The 19396-nt window shown below is 38.6% G+C and overlaps 1 protein-coding gene across 3 annotated transcripts in view; it reads right to left on the reverse strand.

Annotated features, from left to right (window-relative positions):
• Nucleotides 1-19396, reverse strand: part of GABPA (GA binding protein transcription factor subunit alpha) — a 37982-nt gene that overhangs the window by 17710 nt on the left and 876 nt on the right. For 2 of the 3 annotated variants that reach the window (XM_055567764.1, XM_055567765.1), the window contains exons 2-5: nucleotides 12070-12172; nucleotides 7988-8132; nucleotides 3436-3520; nucleotides 1049-1294 (exon numbers count right to left, since the gene is read on the reverse strand). In XM_055567764.1, coding sequence (XP_055423739.1) covers nucleotides 1049-1294; nucleotides 3436-3520; nucleotides 7988-8132; nucleotides 12070-12146 — 553 coding nt within the window. In that variant the 5' untranslated portion in view covers nucleotides 12147-12172. Of the gene's footprint in view, nucleotides 1-1048; nucleotides 1295-3435; nucleotides 3521-7987; nucleotides 8133-12069; nucleotides 12173-16283; nucleotides 16424-19174; nucleotides 19372-19396 lie in introns of those variants that run through there. The other variant, XM_055567766.1, reaches the window with a different exon arrangement.

Consider the following 19396-nt stretch of genomic DNA (forward strand, 5'->3'; position numbering starts at 1 on the left):
TTACACCTACTTGTATGACTTTAATATAAACTCAGTGTGACTTTGTCCCAGATAACACCTTAATCTCCAGTTCAAATCTTGTGCCCCTGAAACTACTTTCTGGTGACCCTCAACTGAATATGTACTCTTGAAAAAAGCACTATCAACACTTTCCCTTGAAAAATCTTTCCAGTACCAGACTTTCCTACCTTCCCCACAAAGGTTTAGAAGGCATGGACTGTCTTTCTTACGCACCACTGAAAGCCCAGCATTTACCATGGTGCCTAGCTCAGGAAATATGAAGATGTAACCAATTCTTATCAATATTATTATTGCCTAGTCACCCTAGCTTGAGAAGTTATTCGACTCTCCCCTTTCTATCCTCATGCAATCCATCAACCAGCTGATCAGTCCTATCACTATTTTGATTCATCTCCTTTCTGTTCCCACAGCAATCACCTGGTCTAGGCTAACCTAAATGTTATTACCTAGATACACGGAAACTACACGCTCCAACTTACGTCACATCCCACTGCCACATTCATTTCAATTGTCACCTGCATCAATCAAAATCAATTCTATAATGCTACAGAATAACTCTTCACCCACTGTATCTTCTCACTACTCAGCACACTCCCACCTGTCAGCTTTGCACAAACAGCTCCTGTCTCGAATGTCCAGAAGTTTCCTTGTCTACAATAAACTCTTTCCCAATTTTCCCCCAGATCACTATGATCCCTTTGAGATTCTAGTAGTATGTTTCTTTTATACCAGTTACTGACAACTTAAAACATGTCACCTTTATGGAAACTACTTTTCATTTATTGTTTCTCTCTTTAACTAAATTATGAATGTCCTAAGGGCAGGATTTTTAAAAAAATGTATATCATTGTATTCCCAGCACCATCATGTATTAACAGTCCAAAAAAAAAAAAAAAAATGATACACAGAAAATCTATTTATTTCCTAAAAGTTCTATATTTAAAATGCATAACTTATTCACCATAGTGTCTTCTATGTCAAACCTAAATATTATTCTACCGAACATAATTATTATGTATTTTATTACCATAGGGTATCCCAAGACGCTCTTGCTCTTTCCTATAACCTTCCAGCGCAGCCGCCCATCGCGTCACTTGTTCTGACGTTTCATCTGAGATGGTCGTGATGTGCTTTGTGCCATCAAGAGTTATCACTTGAGCCTCCTCAACAAGATGTGCTTCTGCTTCTGCATGGTGAGCATCTGGATCAATAACTACTTCAACCGTTTCCGCAGGTTTAACAATTTCCAGGATATTTAGCTTTGGTTCAATTCCTTAACAATTAAAAAAAAAAAAAGTGTATCTAAGTGAAAACATGAAAGTAACACAGCAAAATTTAGTTTAGTTTATGTGTTCTCAAGTAGTAGAGCAAAACTCGACGTTAAATATTTTTAGCATTATGTCTAGAGAACTTGAATAGATTTCTATTAAATGGCAAAAACAACAATTGAACAGAACTTGGGTACATCACAGGACAGTACTGTATCAGTATTAATTTCCTGATTTTGATAACTGTGGTCATGTAAAAGAATTCTTTGTTTTGGAAAACACACACACTAATGTATTTAGAGACAGAAAAAAAATCATGTCTACATCTTATTCTTAACCAGGTCAAAAAGATAATGTGGGGATGAGGAAGAGACAGAATAAAGCATGTAATAATAAAAGTTAACATTTGGGCAATCCGGGAATTCTTTTATTATACTTGCAATTTTTCTATAAATCTAAAATAATTTAAGAACACCACCACCGTGCATACAAACACACACCTTACCTAGAGAGAAAAAGAACCAACATGTAATAGGAAATTAAAACTACACTAGGAAGAATATAAATGAGTAGCTACTCATCTTTAAAAGTTTAAAAAGTCTTTCTAAGCTAAATAAAATTATTTACTGACTCCCTGTCTTTTTAGAAGACAAAGTACATGTTTTAAAACTAGCCCTTTATGAAATAATCATAGTTACTAATGGTAAAATGACAGTTCTAAGAAACTATCATACAACATAACAGCTACCATTTGCTCACTGATTTAGTTATAATCTACATCAAAATTTAATCAAAGTGTACTTGAAAGAAAAAATAAAACTCAATTTCATTATTGTGAAGTTCAATCTCAAAAGCTGTATTACAGAAAAATATACTGCTTTCATTCATTAGGTGGTGTAAACAGAAGTTGCTTTTTCCAAATGTTCATGAGAAAAAAAGATAGCAAGTTTTGGGAAAAAAAATTTTCCTAAAAATTATTCGTTAATTCCCCCATCAAATTTCATCAAGTCAAACTCTTCTTAAACACACTTGCACTGAGAGGTCACTAAGCTTTTAAAGATAAAAAACAAAGACTGATTTTTCTTTCCTGTTTCCAACAATAGGAAAATTCTGGGGAAATTAAGGATCATAAGTAGGTAATTACCACTTTCATAATGTGGAAAAAAACTTTGATTTGTGAAACATAACTATAAACAATATAATGTGTTCCACCTGATTCACTGGAAACGACTGTGATGCTGGGAAAGAGAGAAGGAAAAAAAGAAGGGGGCAGCAGAGGATGAGATGGTTCCACAGCATCACTAACTCAATGGATATGAAATTGAGCAAACTCCAGGAGACAGCGGAGGACAGAGGAGCCTGGCCTGCTGCAGTCCACGGGGCTGCGAAGAGTCAAACATGACTAAGCAACTGAACAACAGCAAATAACTTGTTCAGAGACTAAAATTAGTCTAAGACTCTGGTCAGAAATCCCAATAAGCCCATTTAAAAAACTAAAATTCAATCTACCAAAAATGGTTTCCTAATTTTCTAACTTGTGTATTTGCAAAGATCAGTAAAATACTGTGTGGATATGGCTGACTGGGTCACCCCACAGCCTTTGAAAATTCCTCTCTGTGTGCTAAACTGCAGAGACTAGATTTCCGTGCAGGAATACAGATGTGACTTAGGTTCCAGAAGTACTGGCATGAGCGTTCTACTTGGAAATGAGTTAAGAGGGGACAAGCAATCCATCCGTTGGCTAATGTGGATCACTGTAAAGGGAGCATAGTTCCAAGTCAACAGCTATAGTGATGCCTTTCAGATCTGGCATTTTCCAGATCCCAGCATAGCAGAGCTTCCTTGGCAGTTCAGTTCTGCAGTGTGGCTGAGGCATTTCTAGAAAGTCAACTAGCACATGTTCTTCCAGCCCTCCCTGGGATTCTGTTATTTAATATCCTATAATATATCCTTTCCTGATTAAAGTAGGCAGAAGGTGTTATACAATTTGCTTCATCCTGACAGATAAAACAATGAAAAGCATGAATATTTAACTATAAAATCACATTAACTAACTTAGACAATCATCTAAAACTTATAAAACTGAGTTCCCATATTAGAAAAACACGAGTTAAATTTTTAAATGACAACACTAAAATTAACTTACCTTGGTAAGAAATTACCTGTACACTAAGCTGTACAGTTCCATCTGTCTTTACTCCTTGGTCAAATAAACTTCGTTCTGGATCCAGCTAAACATGGGTAAAAGGATTAAGATTATTTTAGCTCAGTCATCTGGTTTAATATAAATGGATGTGCCAAATAGGACTTAATTACTGAGGTATACTAATTAAATTGCAAGAACACACTTAATTATTCAAGTTGTCGTATCATTTAATTCTTGGCCAAAACTGAAAAGGATTTCACCACTGTGGTAGCAATTAGGGACAACACAAACAGGACTTGTTTAAATAGTGGTTTTCTCTAGCTCTGGAGTCTAGTTTAGAATTTTAAATAATGCCAAAAGGCAACTATTATTTCTGCAAAAGTATTTCTGGTAGAAGATAATGCAAGTTTTCTGCCATGAATAAGCAAGGGTTTTTTATTAGTGGGGACAATTTATACAAATTTATTTATATACTTCTTGCCAAATCTCTTCATAACCAAGGATACACATTTAAGATCAGAGTTAATTCAATTTCTGATTATGAAGTTAATAAAGTTAAAGGACTTACAACCATACTCCCTGACCTAGCTATGAATATCTTTAGTCATAGTTCTATATCCTTTCGTACCTTTCAGTATCAGTGCTTTTGAATGCATTTCACACAAATGGCAAAAAAGAACTGCTGACTTCTGGGCATTTTATCAAGTTTAAAAACATGTTTCTGTTAAATTATTTTGAATAAGGTATATTTCTGTGTATACATACAGCTGGAGATACAAAGTCCTCCCACTCTTATTCCTAGAATTCAGCCAATATGGGAATCATGGTACAAACGTATTTTCTAAAATGAAAAAAGCCATACACATAAAGCCTAAAGTCTTAAGTGACTGCATCTAACTTAAATAGAGATAAGACAAACTGTGTAACCCTGCAGATAGGCAGGTCAAACGTGGCCGCTTCACTCCTTAATACAACAGTCTCTGTATGACATTTTGCTAAAAACTCTCCTGAGAATTCTCCCCTCTCTAGTAGACACTGGTAATGGTATTATTGACTAGACGCTGAAGCCTGTGTAACTCTGAAACAGGATCCCAGGCACTGAGCACACCAGCTGACACAGGAGCTGGCACAGGGACAAAACTCAAGCATGGCACTTGATCTTGGGTCATACTCCTTAGAGAAGCGCAACTCGATTGCTGTTCATCAGCTTTAAAGTCAGCACTTATCTGAAAACATAAAAGCATGTGTATTTGTATTACACAAGTGGCAAGCATTCTGACTCCAACTATATTTGCTTTAAATGATATGGAGAACAGAAGTTGCTATCCGCATATTCTTTTTGAAGAGAGGAAGGGAGACAGGAAGAAATGAAAAATGCCCTAGATCCAAAGCTAGTTCTGAATTCTACAATACTATAAATTATGCATATTCCCATTTATTCAGCCAATATCCACTTATTTATTTATTGGTGGTAAGGAAGGTTTGCTTTATTTGGGATGCGCAATCGGTGGGGAGCAGACTCCTATCCAAAGGCTGACTCCCTCCACTGACAATCAGTGGACAAGAGCTTTTATAGATGGAAGGAGAGGGCTACATGCAAAAACAGTACAGTCAGCTCTAATAGTCATCTTGAAACTGGACATTGGTGGTGTGACCAGTATCATCTTGGTTGTTTTAAGTACAGTTAATCTTAGTTCCAGGGTCAGTAGATTCCCATTTTCTTAAGGCCAATTCTTGGAATTGTGGCAGCTTATGGTGTGGCTACAGTCTGGCCATCATGTAGTTAAACTTCTTCTACCTGGTGGGGGTTTTAGTATCTATAAGATAGCTCATAGGATATGATAGCCCTTGAGAAAGAACTAAAGGTCCCTGACTTTGCTTAGTGACTAAATTATTTTTGTTTTGTCATGACTGTTTTCCTTTGTTTCTGCATTTTCTCCTTCTCTGATTAAACTTATTCTTTGGCTAAAGTTTTTTCCACGGACAAAAAGGCAGGCAGGCTGAGGACATGGGAGGCAAGGCCCGGTGCATTGTTATTCAGGCGCTCAGCCCTGTGCCACTCTTTGTTACCCCATGGACTGCAGCAGGCCAGGCCTCCCTGTCCTTCACTATCTCCCAGAGTTTGCGCAAACTCGTGTCCATTGAGTTGATGATGCCATCCAACCATCATCCTCTGTCGCCCTCTTCTCCTCCTGCCTTCAATCTTTCCCAGCATCAAGGTATTTCCAATGAATCAGCTCTTTGCATCAAGTGGCCAAAGTATTAGAGTTTTAGCTTCAGCGTCAGTCCTTCCAATGAATATTCAGGGTCAGTTTCCTTTGGGATTGACTGGTTGGATTTCCTTGCTGTCCAAGAGATTCTCAAGAATCTGCTCCAGCACAATTCCCTGGGGGCCTAGTGGTTAGGATTTAGCTCTGTCACTGCTATGGCCCAGGTTTGATCCCTTCAACCAATATTTATTGAGATCCTATGATAGCTTGGCTACTTTGCAGGTTAAAACTTTCATTTTAGACAGCTCAGGTATTGTAAGAGCAGCAACAAATGTCAGAGCTAAAAGACAAGAGATTGAGTCCAAATTCCCCTTAATTTTACATGTAAGAAAAAACAAGGTAAGTCTAGTGACACTGAATTATGCAAGGAAAACTTTCCTAAAAAGTCAGCCTCAAACAAGTGAAGAGAGTTCTATAGTTACAATAGGCCTTGGTTCAAATTCCAATGCACCCCACTACACTGGGCAAATTATTTAATTTAAATCTCAGTTGCTACATCTGCAGATTATGATTAAGAATATGCCAACTTCAAAGACTGCTGTGAAGAATGAGATAATTTAGAAATGTCTTACAACCATATAACTCTAGTTCACCAATTTATTTTTTGGCTGCACCTCACAGCATGCAGAACTTCCCTGACAAGGGAACATCCCCTGCAGTGGAGGTGTGGAGTCTTAACCACTGAACCACCAGGGAAGCCCTGGTTCAGTTATTTTTAATGGCTGCCTTGAATTCTAATCAACAGAATTTATTTATCTCATTCCCTATTTTTGGATCATTTGAGATATTTTTAGTTTCTGTACAGCTATGCAATGTACGCCTTTGCTCACTGAGGGGAGCACTTAAGAAAATTCCTTGAGGAAAGCTGCTAAATATTTCACATTCAACATTAAGACACTAAATACTAAGTTACCTTCCAAAAAGATTATGTTAATTCACCCCGATGAATTATGTTATGAATTATGTTAATTCACAGCTGAGAAAAGAAAAACCTTAAATCACAATATTATTAGACTCACATATATTCTCTTTAGAAGAGCAACTTCCCTCCTCTCCTCCCCTAATATTTATTAGACTTACTGGGGAAAAAAAGTATGGTTAGATGGCAACTAAAATTCACAAATTTCATCAAAACATTTCAAGTTATTCTACATCAGTATATTATTTAAAAATAGAGGAGATATATGATTTTAATTTTTAAAAAACTAAGGCAGAAGTTCTGATTTGTGGAATAGCTATAATACAAAGCAGAGAGGGGAGGAGTGACGAATAAACCAAACCAAACATTCGAAAAGATGACATGATATACGTAAGACAGCATTAGAAAAACAAAATAAATCCCTAGTACTTATTCATATGTTTAAGAAAGGTCTGAAGAAACTATTTGAGCAACCCTATATAGGCAACTCGGAGAAGGCAATGGCACCCCACTCCAGTACCTCTTGCTTGGAAAATCCCATGGACGGGGGAGCCTGTTAGGCTGCAATCCATGGGGTCGTTAAGAGTTGGACATGACTGAGCAACTTCACTTTCACTTTTCACTTTCATGCATTGGAGAAGGAAATGGCAGCCCACTCCAGGGTTCTTGCCTGGAGAATCCCAGGGACAGGGGAGCCTGGTGGGCTGCCGTCTATGCGGTTGCACAGAGTTGGAAACGACTGAAGTGACTTAGCATAGCATATAGGCAACTACTTTTTATACATAAAAATACTCCCTTTCTTGAAAGAATACCATAAAACATGACTATAAATATGCTGCAAACCACAGGTAAACTCCTATTGCAACAATCTCCAAGAAATATACATATAGTGGTATTAAAATTTTTATCCAAAACTTACTGCTGGAGCAAACGAAGATGGAAGGGAATATAAAATCATTTGGTCAAAAATCTAAAAGAGGAGGAAATGAATGTACAAACAAGTTAAAAGTTAGTTAGAAACAGGATGTAAGGGCACAGTTCTTCAACTTTCAAGGTCAATGTGCAGAAGCTACGTTTAAGCTCTGATTAAACTAACTGTATTTAAACTTCTCACTTTACATTTGTCCAGGTGAAAAAGCAAAGTTTGATTTATTACTCAATCTTTAAAAATAATTCTAAGTGGAAGAAATGTTTCTGAAAGAACTCTATTTCTAAATGCTTACATTTTATAAAAATATAGGTCAAATGGAGAGAAAGGGGAGATAAAGGCTATAGTTAGAAAAGGCCAACAGTAACAACAAAGCCGTTTCTAATGCAGACGTAAATGCTGAAATACAAATCTCAAAAAAGAAAATAATAATACCTGGATATCTTGCAGGCAAATTTCGTGAGCATCCAAAGAACACTGCAGTCTTGGTTCTAGTAGTTTCTTTAAATTGCCTATTGGCTCATTGATGTCTATGGCCTGACTTACACATTCAGCTGGAGTGTAGGTCTGTTCTACAATGCTGAAGAATACAGTGTTAGAGGACCCAATGTTAAAGAATGTAATGGTTAACAATTACCTTCTTACCCTGGATATTAACCCAACAATATGTTCAAAACAAAATTCAATTCCAAAACACATTTCTGGTCTTTGAAACTCATTTCTGCACAGACACCTTTCATAGTGGTAGGCTCATCATCAATGAGTGTTGCCAAACTTAATAACGAATCACATTACACAAAGAAATGTAAGCTTGAAATTTAAGGCACCTTTGCAAACAGACCACATCATACACACACACACACGCACATATATGTACATGTGTGTGTGTGTGCATACTAATATTGCTTACACTAAAATATTTAAGGGGAAATGTCTGCATTTATATTTCCAAGTTATTTTGAAGAATTTCAGGCTCAGAAAGGAATATAAAAAGTCTCCTCAAAACTTGTATGGTATCTCTACTTCCCAAAATCAACACAATAATACAAGTCGTAAGATATGAAAATACAGGTTATATAAAATATTTTCCATCTAATCTAATCTGAAAACTACTGGTTATAATCAGTCTAGATTCACCTTAAAAAGTTATATTCTTCCTTTAAAACTTTCTACGTGCTCTTTTGCATTTTTACTTCATATTCTGCGAAGTCACTTCAGTCGTGTCCGACTCTGTGCGACCCCATAGACGGCAGCCCACCAGGCTCCCCCGTCCCTGGGATTCTCCAGGCAAGAACACTGGAGTGGGTTGCCATTTCCTTCTCCAACTTCATATTCTAAGTTCTACAAAAAACCGTTAAGTTCCTTAAGAGTAAAATCTTTGGTAAGTAATTCTATATATTTTTTGTGAATCCTTACTTGAGGCCAAATGTAAAGTAGATACCAGTGAGTATTTGCTGAATTGGTAAATCTACAATTCAATCAAGTTTCACATGTTTAATTTAAATATGGTTTAAATCTCACTTACAGTTGTCAAAAAGTATGTCCTTAAAAATTTGTCATTACATTTTCACATAAATTCCAAGTATAATTCAATAAATACATAATATTCAGTGAATATATGTAGCCTAAATTCCTAAAACTTAAAATTTATAAAAGAGACCACTCATGACTGAAAAATAATTATTTTAAAATAATAAACATTATTATTACTATTTGTTAAGGTAAATTAATTGGGTCTTTTGGCTATGTAAATATTTTCACAAACTCTTCAGCTATAGCAGAGTGGGCTATATATTTCTTTTTTTTGGTAACAATAACCTTTACAAGAGTCAGATGTCACTTTAACACAGATTTTTAAGGACCCATTTTACATAGGCTCAACATTTAAAACATTTTTTAATATTCTGTTGCCATCATTTAAACCTTGGGAGATCCATATAAAAAAATCTGATTACCAATTTCCCTTGAGAAAATGTGGATGATCTCACATCACCGGATCGACATTCCTGCACAGCACTCTGCTACAACTGGAAGCTCTCACTGCCCGCTTCACATAGCTACTCCCCAGGTCAACAGTAACTACAATCACAGGAACTACCGAACTCTTACGTGAGACATCAACACAGGTTTTCTCTATGAAGTCAAACAGTAAAAACTTTACACTCTGTGATCATTTATACATACATGTGTGTACAAAAACATAAATATATTCATGTCAGGCTTCAAGACAGCTCAAATGATCCTCACCTTCTAATATTTACAGCTTTTTACAGTTCCCTCCCAAACTGTCCCAAGGCTGGACTGTGTGACCAAAGGACTACGGCAGAGTGATACAAGAACTGCTTCCTAGATTAGCTTATTTAAAAAGACACTGGCGAACGCTCCCTCGGACCATTTGCTTCAGGGAAAGCCAGCCGCCATGTGGCGAGCAGCCCTACACAGAAGCCCATGTGTGAGGAAGTGAATGGTCCTGTCACTGGTCTTATGAGTGATTTTAGAAACAGATATGCTACCGTCAGCCAACACTTCAGATGACTGTAGCCCAGACAGACAGCTTAACTGCAAGCTCTTGAGAGTCTCTGAGCCAGAACCAAGCAGCTAACTGACTGGATGAGAGGCTTCTGACTCTGAGAAACTCTGTGCAAGAATAACTGTTGGGTGTTTTAAGCTGCGAAGTTCTGGAGTAACGTGTTACATAAATGAGTTTATGTATGTATGTATATACAGCCTATTGTTTCTTCTGTTGGAGAAAATAGCATAATCAAACATGCTGAAAAGCTCCATTCAAAACTTAATGTCTCCTGTGCAGTCACATCAAGGTATTTTAGACCTTTTTGGCCAGGAAAATGTTTCCATGCCAGGGCATGATGGGCAAGGACAGGGTGGGGGGTACTAAAACGAGGTTTGTATTTTGAGCCAGAGCAAGACATCTTGCCTGAGCAGATGAGGTGGCCTGAGTAACCATGGCTTCATGAGTAATCATGGCCTCAGGGCAGAAGAGCTGCTAATTAACTGGCACAAAAATCTCAATTATGCAAGACAGAAAAGTTGCAAAAGATCTATTGCACAAGATTGTGCCTACAGCTGACAATACTGTATGGTACACTTAAAAATTTACTGAGGGCAGATACTGTGTTAAATGTTCTTACCACAATAAAATAACAATTTTTAAACAATTTCAGGTCTTTCATCTCAGCTGCACGCTCAACATTCAGCAAGCTACTCAACCTTAGTAATCTGTCTATTCCCACTGGAGTTCTTCTAAACCTCTGTTACTCTACTGAAGTTTTGTAGCACTCTTCAGCCCCTTTTACTTTTAGTACATTATCTCACCTCTTGCTTTCCAGAGTAAACTAGGACCATTAGTGATTACCTTCCTTGTCCTTCTTGACTCCCAAATCCCTCTTTTCAGTCATATTCTCTCCTTGGATCCTGAACTCATTACCACTGCCCACCTTCCTTAATGAAGTAAGCAGTATTCTATTACTATTCCAAAAACTAACACCTTTCACTTCTCTATATGCTTAGTACTATGATGGCTCACGACCAACTTAGACAGCATATTAAAAAGCAGAGACATTACTTTGCCGACAAAGGTTCGTCTAGTCAAAGCTATGGTTTTTCCAGTAGTTATGTACGCATATGAGAGCTGGACTATAAAGAAAGCTGAGCACTGAAGAATTGATGCTTTTGAACTGTGGTGTTGGAGGAGACTCTTGAGAGTCTTTCAGTCCAAGGACTGCGAGGAGATCAAACCAGTCAATCCTAAAGGAAATCAGTACTGAATATTCACTGGAAGGACGGATGCTCAAGCTGAAGCTCCAATACTCTGGCCAGCTGATGCAAAGACCTGACTCACTGGACAAGACCCTGACGATGGGAAAGATTGAGGGCAGGAGGAGAAGGGGACGACAGAGGACGAGATGGTTGGATAGCATCACTGACTCGATGGACATGAGTTTGAGCAAGCTCTGGGAGTTGGTGATAGACAGGGAGGCCTGGCTTGCTGCAGTCCATAGGGTCGCAAAGAGTCAGATAGGACTAAGCAACTGAACTGACTGCCTGCCTGCCTGATGATGGCTCATACAGCTGTGTGTTTCTTCAAATATAAGGTAGTCTCTACCAGGGCAGATTAGAGTTTCATTTATTGACGCACTCCTGATAGTTACTATTTGTTGAACTAGTTCAGACTGTGAATTAAACTCTTGCTGAAATAAAAGAAATCAGCACTGACAAAAGGAAAAAGAATCCAATAGTGCCCGAAGGGTAGAAACCACCACAATCAATTGCTTGACCATTATTAGCTATGCTTACTACCGTCTTTAGTTTAAAACTATCTTTTCCTCCCAGCTACAAAGCCATTAAGTCAGAAGAAAAAGGCAATACATTATCCCTCAAAATGCTGGGGTCAGTTGGGAAGATTAAAAAAAAAAAAGGGTCCTCAAAGAACTTGGCTATTCTTATTTTAATTAGGCATGTTGATAATATAAAAAGTAGTAAATTAAAAAAATACCAACCTTTCTTCTGTGCACTCTGCTTTCTCTGTTCCATCAATCTCGATTTCTATCAGCTCCTCTGCTTCTCTTTTCGTCATGGCTGAAGTATTTCAAAAGTTCAGCCCTACAAGAGTTAAATTTTAAGACATTCTGAAACGCATAAGCAAACACGTTACACAAGAAGTAAAGACCCAATTCAAATAAAACCCAAGGGTAAGCAGAAGAGGAAGAAGCAATCTTCACACATCAAAGAAAATCCACAAACAATATTTATAAACCAGTTTTTGTTTAAATGGTGTTTACCAGTCTGACATGACATCAATATCATTCCCTTGGATTTACTGGGATGTTTTTGACCCTAGTCTCAGTCAACAAATTAATTAAGATTACTTCAAAATCAAGTGAAAGGCATGCCGACTGTTATTACAGCAGTTCGGTCTTAATAACAGATTTAAACCTGCACCTTAAAAATCAACATGGGAATTCCCAGTGGTTAGGACTCTGCACTTCTACTGCAGGGGGCGTGAGTTTGATCCCTGATGAGGGAACTAAGATAATCACATGTCACACAGCATGGTGGGGGTGGAGGAGATCAACATGGAGTTGAAAAATTTACAACTGTCCAGCTAAAAAGCTGTACTTTATTAGAAGAGTTTACTGTAAACCACTATTGACAGAGTAAGCTAAATTAAAAATTAGCTAATCAAAAATTAACCCAACTTATGATTTATGTTACAAATTACATACCTTATACATGTCAGTACAATATTCTCAAATGGCAAAATAAAGTAACAAAATCACAGATTGTGAATTATTGCCCTGATTACACAACAGAATTCTTTATGATTATTTTTCAGATGTGGTGTTATACCTTTTAATCAAACTATTAACATCAGTTTTTAATTCTTACATGTAAAATTTTTACTTACTACATTAAACTTCCATTGATTTTTGTACCACTGATACATTATGTGCCATTCTGTACCATTTGCACTACCAATACTAAAACGTTATAATTTTATAAAATGCTAAGTAATGTATAAAATAGCTGCATATGTTGGCATTCCTTTATGGCCGTTTCCAGGGTGTTAATGCTGTAAGTTACAGGTTGTTACTACTTTACTCTGCACGCATGCTCAGTCAGTCAGTTGTGTCTATTAGAGACCCCACGGACTGTAGTCTGCCAGACTCCTCTGTCCATGGTATTCCCCAGGCAGGAATATTGGAGTGTGTTGCCATTTCCTCCTCCAGGGCATCTTCTGACCCAGGGATTGAACTCACATCTCTTGCATCTCCTGCACTGGCAGACAAGATTCTTTACCACTGTGCTTCTTGGGACGTTTACTAATCAGCTGACCTTATAATAGAGATCATCCTCGATTATCCAGGTGAGTCCAGTGAAATCACAAGAATCATTAGAGAGGAAGAATCTCAAGAGATCCAGAGAGATTCAAAGTGAGGACGACTGACTGGCTGTGATTGGCTTTGAAGAGGAAAAAAAAAAGAGCCAGAAGCCAAGGAAGACAGGCAGTCTCTAAAATTTGGAAAAAGAAAGGAGACAGACCTTCCCTCAGAGCCTCCAGAAGAAATACAACTCTGCCAACACCTGATTTTAGCCCAGAATTACCCATTTCAGGCTTCTGACTTCAGGAACGTATGATAATAAGTTGGTGTTTTCAAGCCACTAAGTTTGTAGTAATTTGTTACTGTAGTTCTAGGAAACTAGTAAGTCTTCTTTCCCACTTTAGAGAGGGTTGTTAAGTCTCCTCCGGTCCAAAAATCTCCAACTACTGGGGAGCTGGTTTTCTGATAACTTAGTCTCTAAATTCTGGCATCCGAATCTAGACTTTCTGGTATAAAAATGATCTGATTTCTCCCTCATTATTAAGGCTCCTCTCACAGCTCCTCTATAACAAGAAAGAATAATAATAAGAGGATGGGGCTCCCCACTGGAACAGATACACATCATGCATATCCAGCAGAATGCCTAGGCCCCAGCAGGTTTTGTTTGGGATGACAGAAGAATGAAGGGCTTTTGTTTTTCTTTCTTGCTGACCACAGCCTAGTCAGTCTTTCCTTTCTTCATAAAGCCTATTTCTTAATTGATACTATGTGTTAAAACTGAGGAATTCAACATGAGCACTAAAGCAAAACACTGGTGGCAGTAACCCAGTAGGGACCTTATAGAACAGCATAAGCTCACCTGGGAAGGCGTATTTGTTGACAGATGTATACACAGAACTTTGAACAGTGCTGCTCCTTTTGTAGGCACTGTATTAAAGTGTGTTTAATAAGTGAATGTTATAAAAATCAAAGGGGCTTCCCTAGTGGCTCAGCTGGTAAAGAATCTACCTGCAATGCGGGAGACTTGGGTTCGATCCCTGGGTTGGGAAGATCCCCTGGAGAAGGGAAGAGCTTACCCACTCCAGTATTGTGGCCTGCAGAATTCCATGGACTGTAAAGACAGCGCATGGGGTTGCAAAGAGTTGGACACAACTGAGCAACTTTCACCTATGAGCAGATCCTTGGGGCTCCTGTATTTCAAACAGTTGCCATTTTTGGACTTCCCTATACCTCAGTTGGTAAAGAATCCACCTGCAATGGAGGAGACTTGGTTCAATTCCTGCGTCGGGAAGATCTGCTGGAGAAGGGATAGGCTACCCACTCCAGTATTCTTGGGCTTCCCTTGTGGCTCAGCTGGTAAAGAATCTGCCTGCAATGCGGGAGACCTGGGTTCAATCCCTGGGTAGGGAAGATTCAGGGATCTAAATTGCTAACATCCACTGGATCATAGAAAAAGCAAGCAAATTCCAGAAAAACACCTACTTCTGCTTTATTGATTATGCCAAAGCCTTTGACTGTGTAGATCACAACAAACTGTGAAAAATTCTTAGAGACTGGAATACCAGACCACCTTACCTGCCCCCTGAGAAATCTGTATGCAAGTCAAAAAGCAAGTTACAACTGGACATGGAGCAATAGACTGGTTCCAAATTGGGAAAGGGGTACATCAAGGCTGTATATTGTCACCCTGCTTATTTAACTTATATGCAGAGTACATCATGCAAAATGCTGGGCTGGGTGAAGCACAAGCTGGAATCAAGATTGCCAGGAGAAATATCAATAACCTCAAATACACAGGCAATACCACTCTTATGGCAGAAAGTGAAGAGGAACTAAAGAGCCTCTTAATGAAAAAGCTGGCTTAAAACTCAATTCAAAAAACAAAGACTATGGCATCCGATCCCATCACTTCATGGCAAACAGATGGGAAAACAATGGAAACAGTGACAAACTTTATTTTCTTGGGCTCCAAAATCACTGCAGGTGGTGACTGCAGTCATAAAATTAAAAGACGCTTGCTCCTTGGAAGAAAAGCTATGACCAACCTAGACAGTATATTAAAAAGCAAAGACATTACTTTTCTGACAAAGGTCCGTCTAGTCAAAGCTATGGTTTTTCCAGTAGTCATGTGAGTGTTGGACTATAAAGAAAGCTGAGTGCCAAAGAATTGATGTTTTTGAACTGTGGTGTTGGAGAAGACTCTTGAGAATCCAATCAAACCAGTCAGTCCTAAAGGAAATCAGTCCTGAATATTCACTGGAAGGACAGATGCTGAAGCTGAAGCTCCAATACTTTGAACACCTGATGCAAAGAGCTGACTCACTGGAAAAGACCCTGATGCTGGGAAAGACTGAAGGCAAGAGGAGAGGGAACGACAGAGGAAAAGATGGTTGGATGCCATCACCGACTCAACAGACATGAGTTTGAGTAAACTCCAGGAGTTGGTGATGGACAGGGAGGCCTGGTGTGCTGCAGTCCATGAGGTTGCAGCGAGTCAGACACACCTGAGTGACTGAACAGACTGATAAGAACCATTTCACACCATATAATTGACTCCAGAAATCTAGACGACTTAAATGTGAAAGGTAAAGCTATAAAACTAATAGAAGAAAGTGGTGGAATTTTTCTTGTGGATAAAAAAGGATTCATTTCTTGAAAAAGCATTCATTTCTTAAAATTCCAAAAACATATATCATAAGGAAAAAAATTGATAATTTCATTACATATAAGTTAAGATTTATGTTCAACAGACAGGATATAGTGTAGAAAAAGACATTTCCAATATCCATATATGATAAGGAAATAATAACTGGAATACACAGTGAACAAGTTGATAATAATCCCCCCAAAGTCAGGACAAATTAGAAAAGCAGGTAAAGAAGGAAACTCACCTAAAGGGAAACCAAAATGGCTAAGGACACGAGGAGAAGCTCACTTCAAGCTATTCACCTTATTCTGGGTGTGTGTGGCAAAGATCAGAATGCTGAATACTGAAGAGCAGCAGGGACCTTGGAGCACAGGGATCCTGCCTCTGCTGATGGAAGACAGACAGGACTGACTACTCTGGAGAAACAGCTAGCAGCACTTGCTCAAATACAGGGATTATACCTATGACCCAGCAATCTTGCCCTTAGATAAGCATTCCAGAGACATTCTCACAGTGATTGATAATAGTATGTTAAGGGTAGCTTTGCTGGAGACAGCTGAAAGCAGGAGCCAATACACGAACCTGTGATGAGAGTACTGCAGACGCAAGAAAATGTGAAAGAACACACTATGGAACTTTAGTAACAGTCAGAAACAAAGAGATAATGAACACACAAAGCATAAAAACCTTACAAAAAAAAGTGAGAAATGGACTAAGGCTTATACTATAGCAGGACAGCATTTAAAAGGGTCATTTGTTTTATTTTTCAGGGTCCACGTGCAAGTCCACTCCCATTTCCATAACCAACTTTTAAAACGAGTGAATTTTCTAGGGACTTCAGAAAAATAGAAGAGAAATTTAGGAATTTCCCTGGTGGTCCAGTGATTACAGTTCCATGCTTCCGATGTAGGGGGCATGGTTTCCATCCCTAGTCAGGGAACTAATATCCCACAGGTCATGCAGCATGACCAATAAAATTCAAATAAACAATTAAAACAAACAAACAAAAAGAAAGCACCGTAAGCAGATAGGTTAGGAGGTCCCCAGAAAAGAAGAATCAGGCATGGCTTTTGACAAACAGAAGCCATTTTTGTCCTAAGCCACTTTGAGATCTAAGCCTAACCACAATGCTTACCCTTGAATAGATCTCAGTAATAATGTTCTTAAGGAATAACAATAGCAAAGATAGTAAATCAGTATAAAAACTCCAGGTTCTGTTTCCATGGTAAAGATTAGCCCGAAGCACTTTCTTGAGCTGCTCTGCAGAATTTAAACCCTCCTCTAGTGGCAACCACTAGATCAACTATAACCCAAAGGATGATAATATTGATCTTTTCTGACCTTTGTGACTTCAATCAACTAAAGCTTGGTTGATGTCAACCTCTGCCCCAATCCTATCTTGAACTCTCCCCTTCAAGCTCCTTCATAAATATGCATGTACCCTTAGTTTAAGACTTTTCCCAATTTTGCTGCTTTGGGAAAGATCCCCCAGTGTTCTTCTTGCTCTAAGTAATAAATCTCTTCTCCTGCTCTTTGGCTTGATTGTGTCTTTTGTCTCACACCCACCAAAAGATGAATCCAGTTTTCTGTAACTACCAGAGAAATGGCCCTAAGGGCTTTGATCAACAGGGATACTTGGCACACCTCTTGACAGAAGCACTAAGACAGAGAGTTGTTAAAAGAAATTTATACTGTGATCTTTCAAAAAAGTTAGAGATCAGTCTCTAAAGGGTGCCAAAGCGGGGGGGGGGGGGGGGTCGGGTGTTGGGCTATGAATCCAATACACTTTTGGAAAACACTGTGTTACTTAAGTCTCTGAATTGATCTTCTTTCTCAATTCTCTAAATTTAGCCTAAAGAAGCAATGGAGACATTTGGCAAGCTGTCCAAATCTTTGCTGTCATTGCTTGAGTGGGTCTTAGCTCTTCTCCTGGAACCAACTGCCCAGGATTCTACATCAATACTTAAGAAAATGGAGAAGACAGTACTATTTGGAGACCTTCCACACAGGAAAATGTCCCTTGACAGTGGTTTTTCCTGGATTAAACCTAACCTGCGTTCAGAACACTTCACAAAACGAATACAAATTTATATTTAACTAAAAATTCCAGGAAAGGCTAGGATTCTTTAAAATAGTTCTATTTACCACTATCTTTTAAAGCCACAGATAAACTTGAGGATTATTCTCCATTGGAGCACGTTATTAGTTTAGAGTTTAGAAAAAGTTTTCATAGTGAAGGACAATAAGTAAATAAAGGACAAATAAATACAACTGTAATCTCGGAGTTTTTCTCAAGTTAAAAAATACTATTAAATAGTCTGAGAAAAAAGACATTTTTGGTTTTTAAAGATAAAAGTCAATAGCTAAGAAAAAGTAAACACAGACATCTGTGTGTACACATGCAGAGAGAAAGCAAGTGTAGAGACGGTGCGGCAAACTTGGCGTCTCTTGGGGATGAAGGTACCTTGTACAATTTCAGTGTATAATTTTTTCAATTTTCCTTTAGACTTGAAGTTTTATAAATAAAAGCTGGAGGGAAGTAAGTCAACAGTTTTAATTGTTCAGCCTCCACCTGCTGCTCCTCCATTAAACACCTAGCTCATTATTTAGATTGTTATTTTAAGATGATACACGCCTCATGTCAGTGCTCCTGTAGACACAATCCAGGTAAAACTGACATAAGTCCATCTAGCGTCAGAATTTGTCTGAAAAATAATTAAGGCTGGAAAGCTTGGATCAAATTCCGAGAGAACTCATTGTTACCTCACTTTCGAACTAGTTGACCCAGTTTCTTTTGACATTAAGACAATACCTAAGAACGGTATCCCTGCCCAGTTCTTTGCTTACGTGGGCCCTTCTAAACCTTTGCTGCCTCCAAGACTCAGAACTACCGCGAGTCTTTCTAAATCACTAATCTCTTGCAGTGCAACATTAGGCGTGGTCCTCCCTGCCGTTAACCTAATCAAACTGGGATTCCTAAACACAAAGACGTTGTTGGCTTATGTTCCAGCCTGCAAAAACAAACTAAAAAAGCTGACAAGCTACACTAACCCATCGTTTTCTCGTCTCACTTCCTCGTTTTTAAAAGAAACCCAATGGACTCCACAGACATTAAACAGATGGCTTTAACGCAACTGTAAGACAATTCTAGAAAGACCACTGGACGCGAAGGGAGAGCGCATCGCTGAGCTGGCAAGAAGATCGATATGGCATCTTCCTGTGAGATCCCAGGGGCGTCGGGATCAGGTCCCGACCGCGGCGGCTGCGAAGCACGGCGGACAGCCGAGCAGGGGCACAGGCGGGGAGGTGGCGGCGAGAGGTGACAGGAACTACCCGGGCCCCGGGGGCGCGCGGCCT

This window comes from Bubalus kerabau, chromosome 2 (genome assembly GCF_029407905.1).
Source record: "Bubalus kerabau isolate K-KA32 ecotype Philippines breed swamp buffalo chromosome 2, PCC_UOA_SB_1v2, whole genome shotgun sequence".
Lineage (NCBI taxonomy): Eukaryota > Metazoa > Chordata > Mammalia > Artiodactyla > Bovidae > Bubalus > Bubalus kerabau.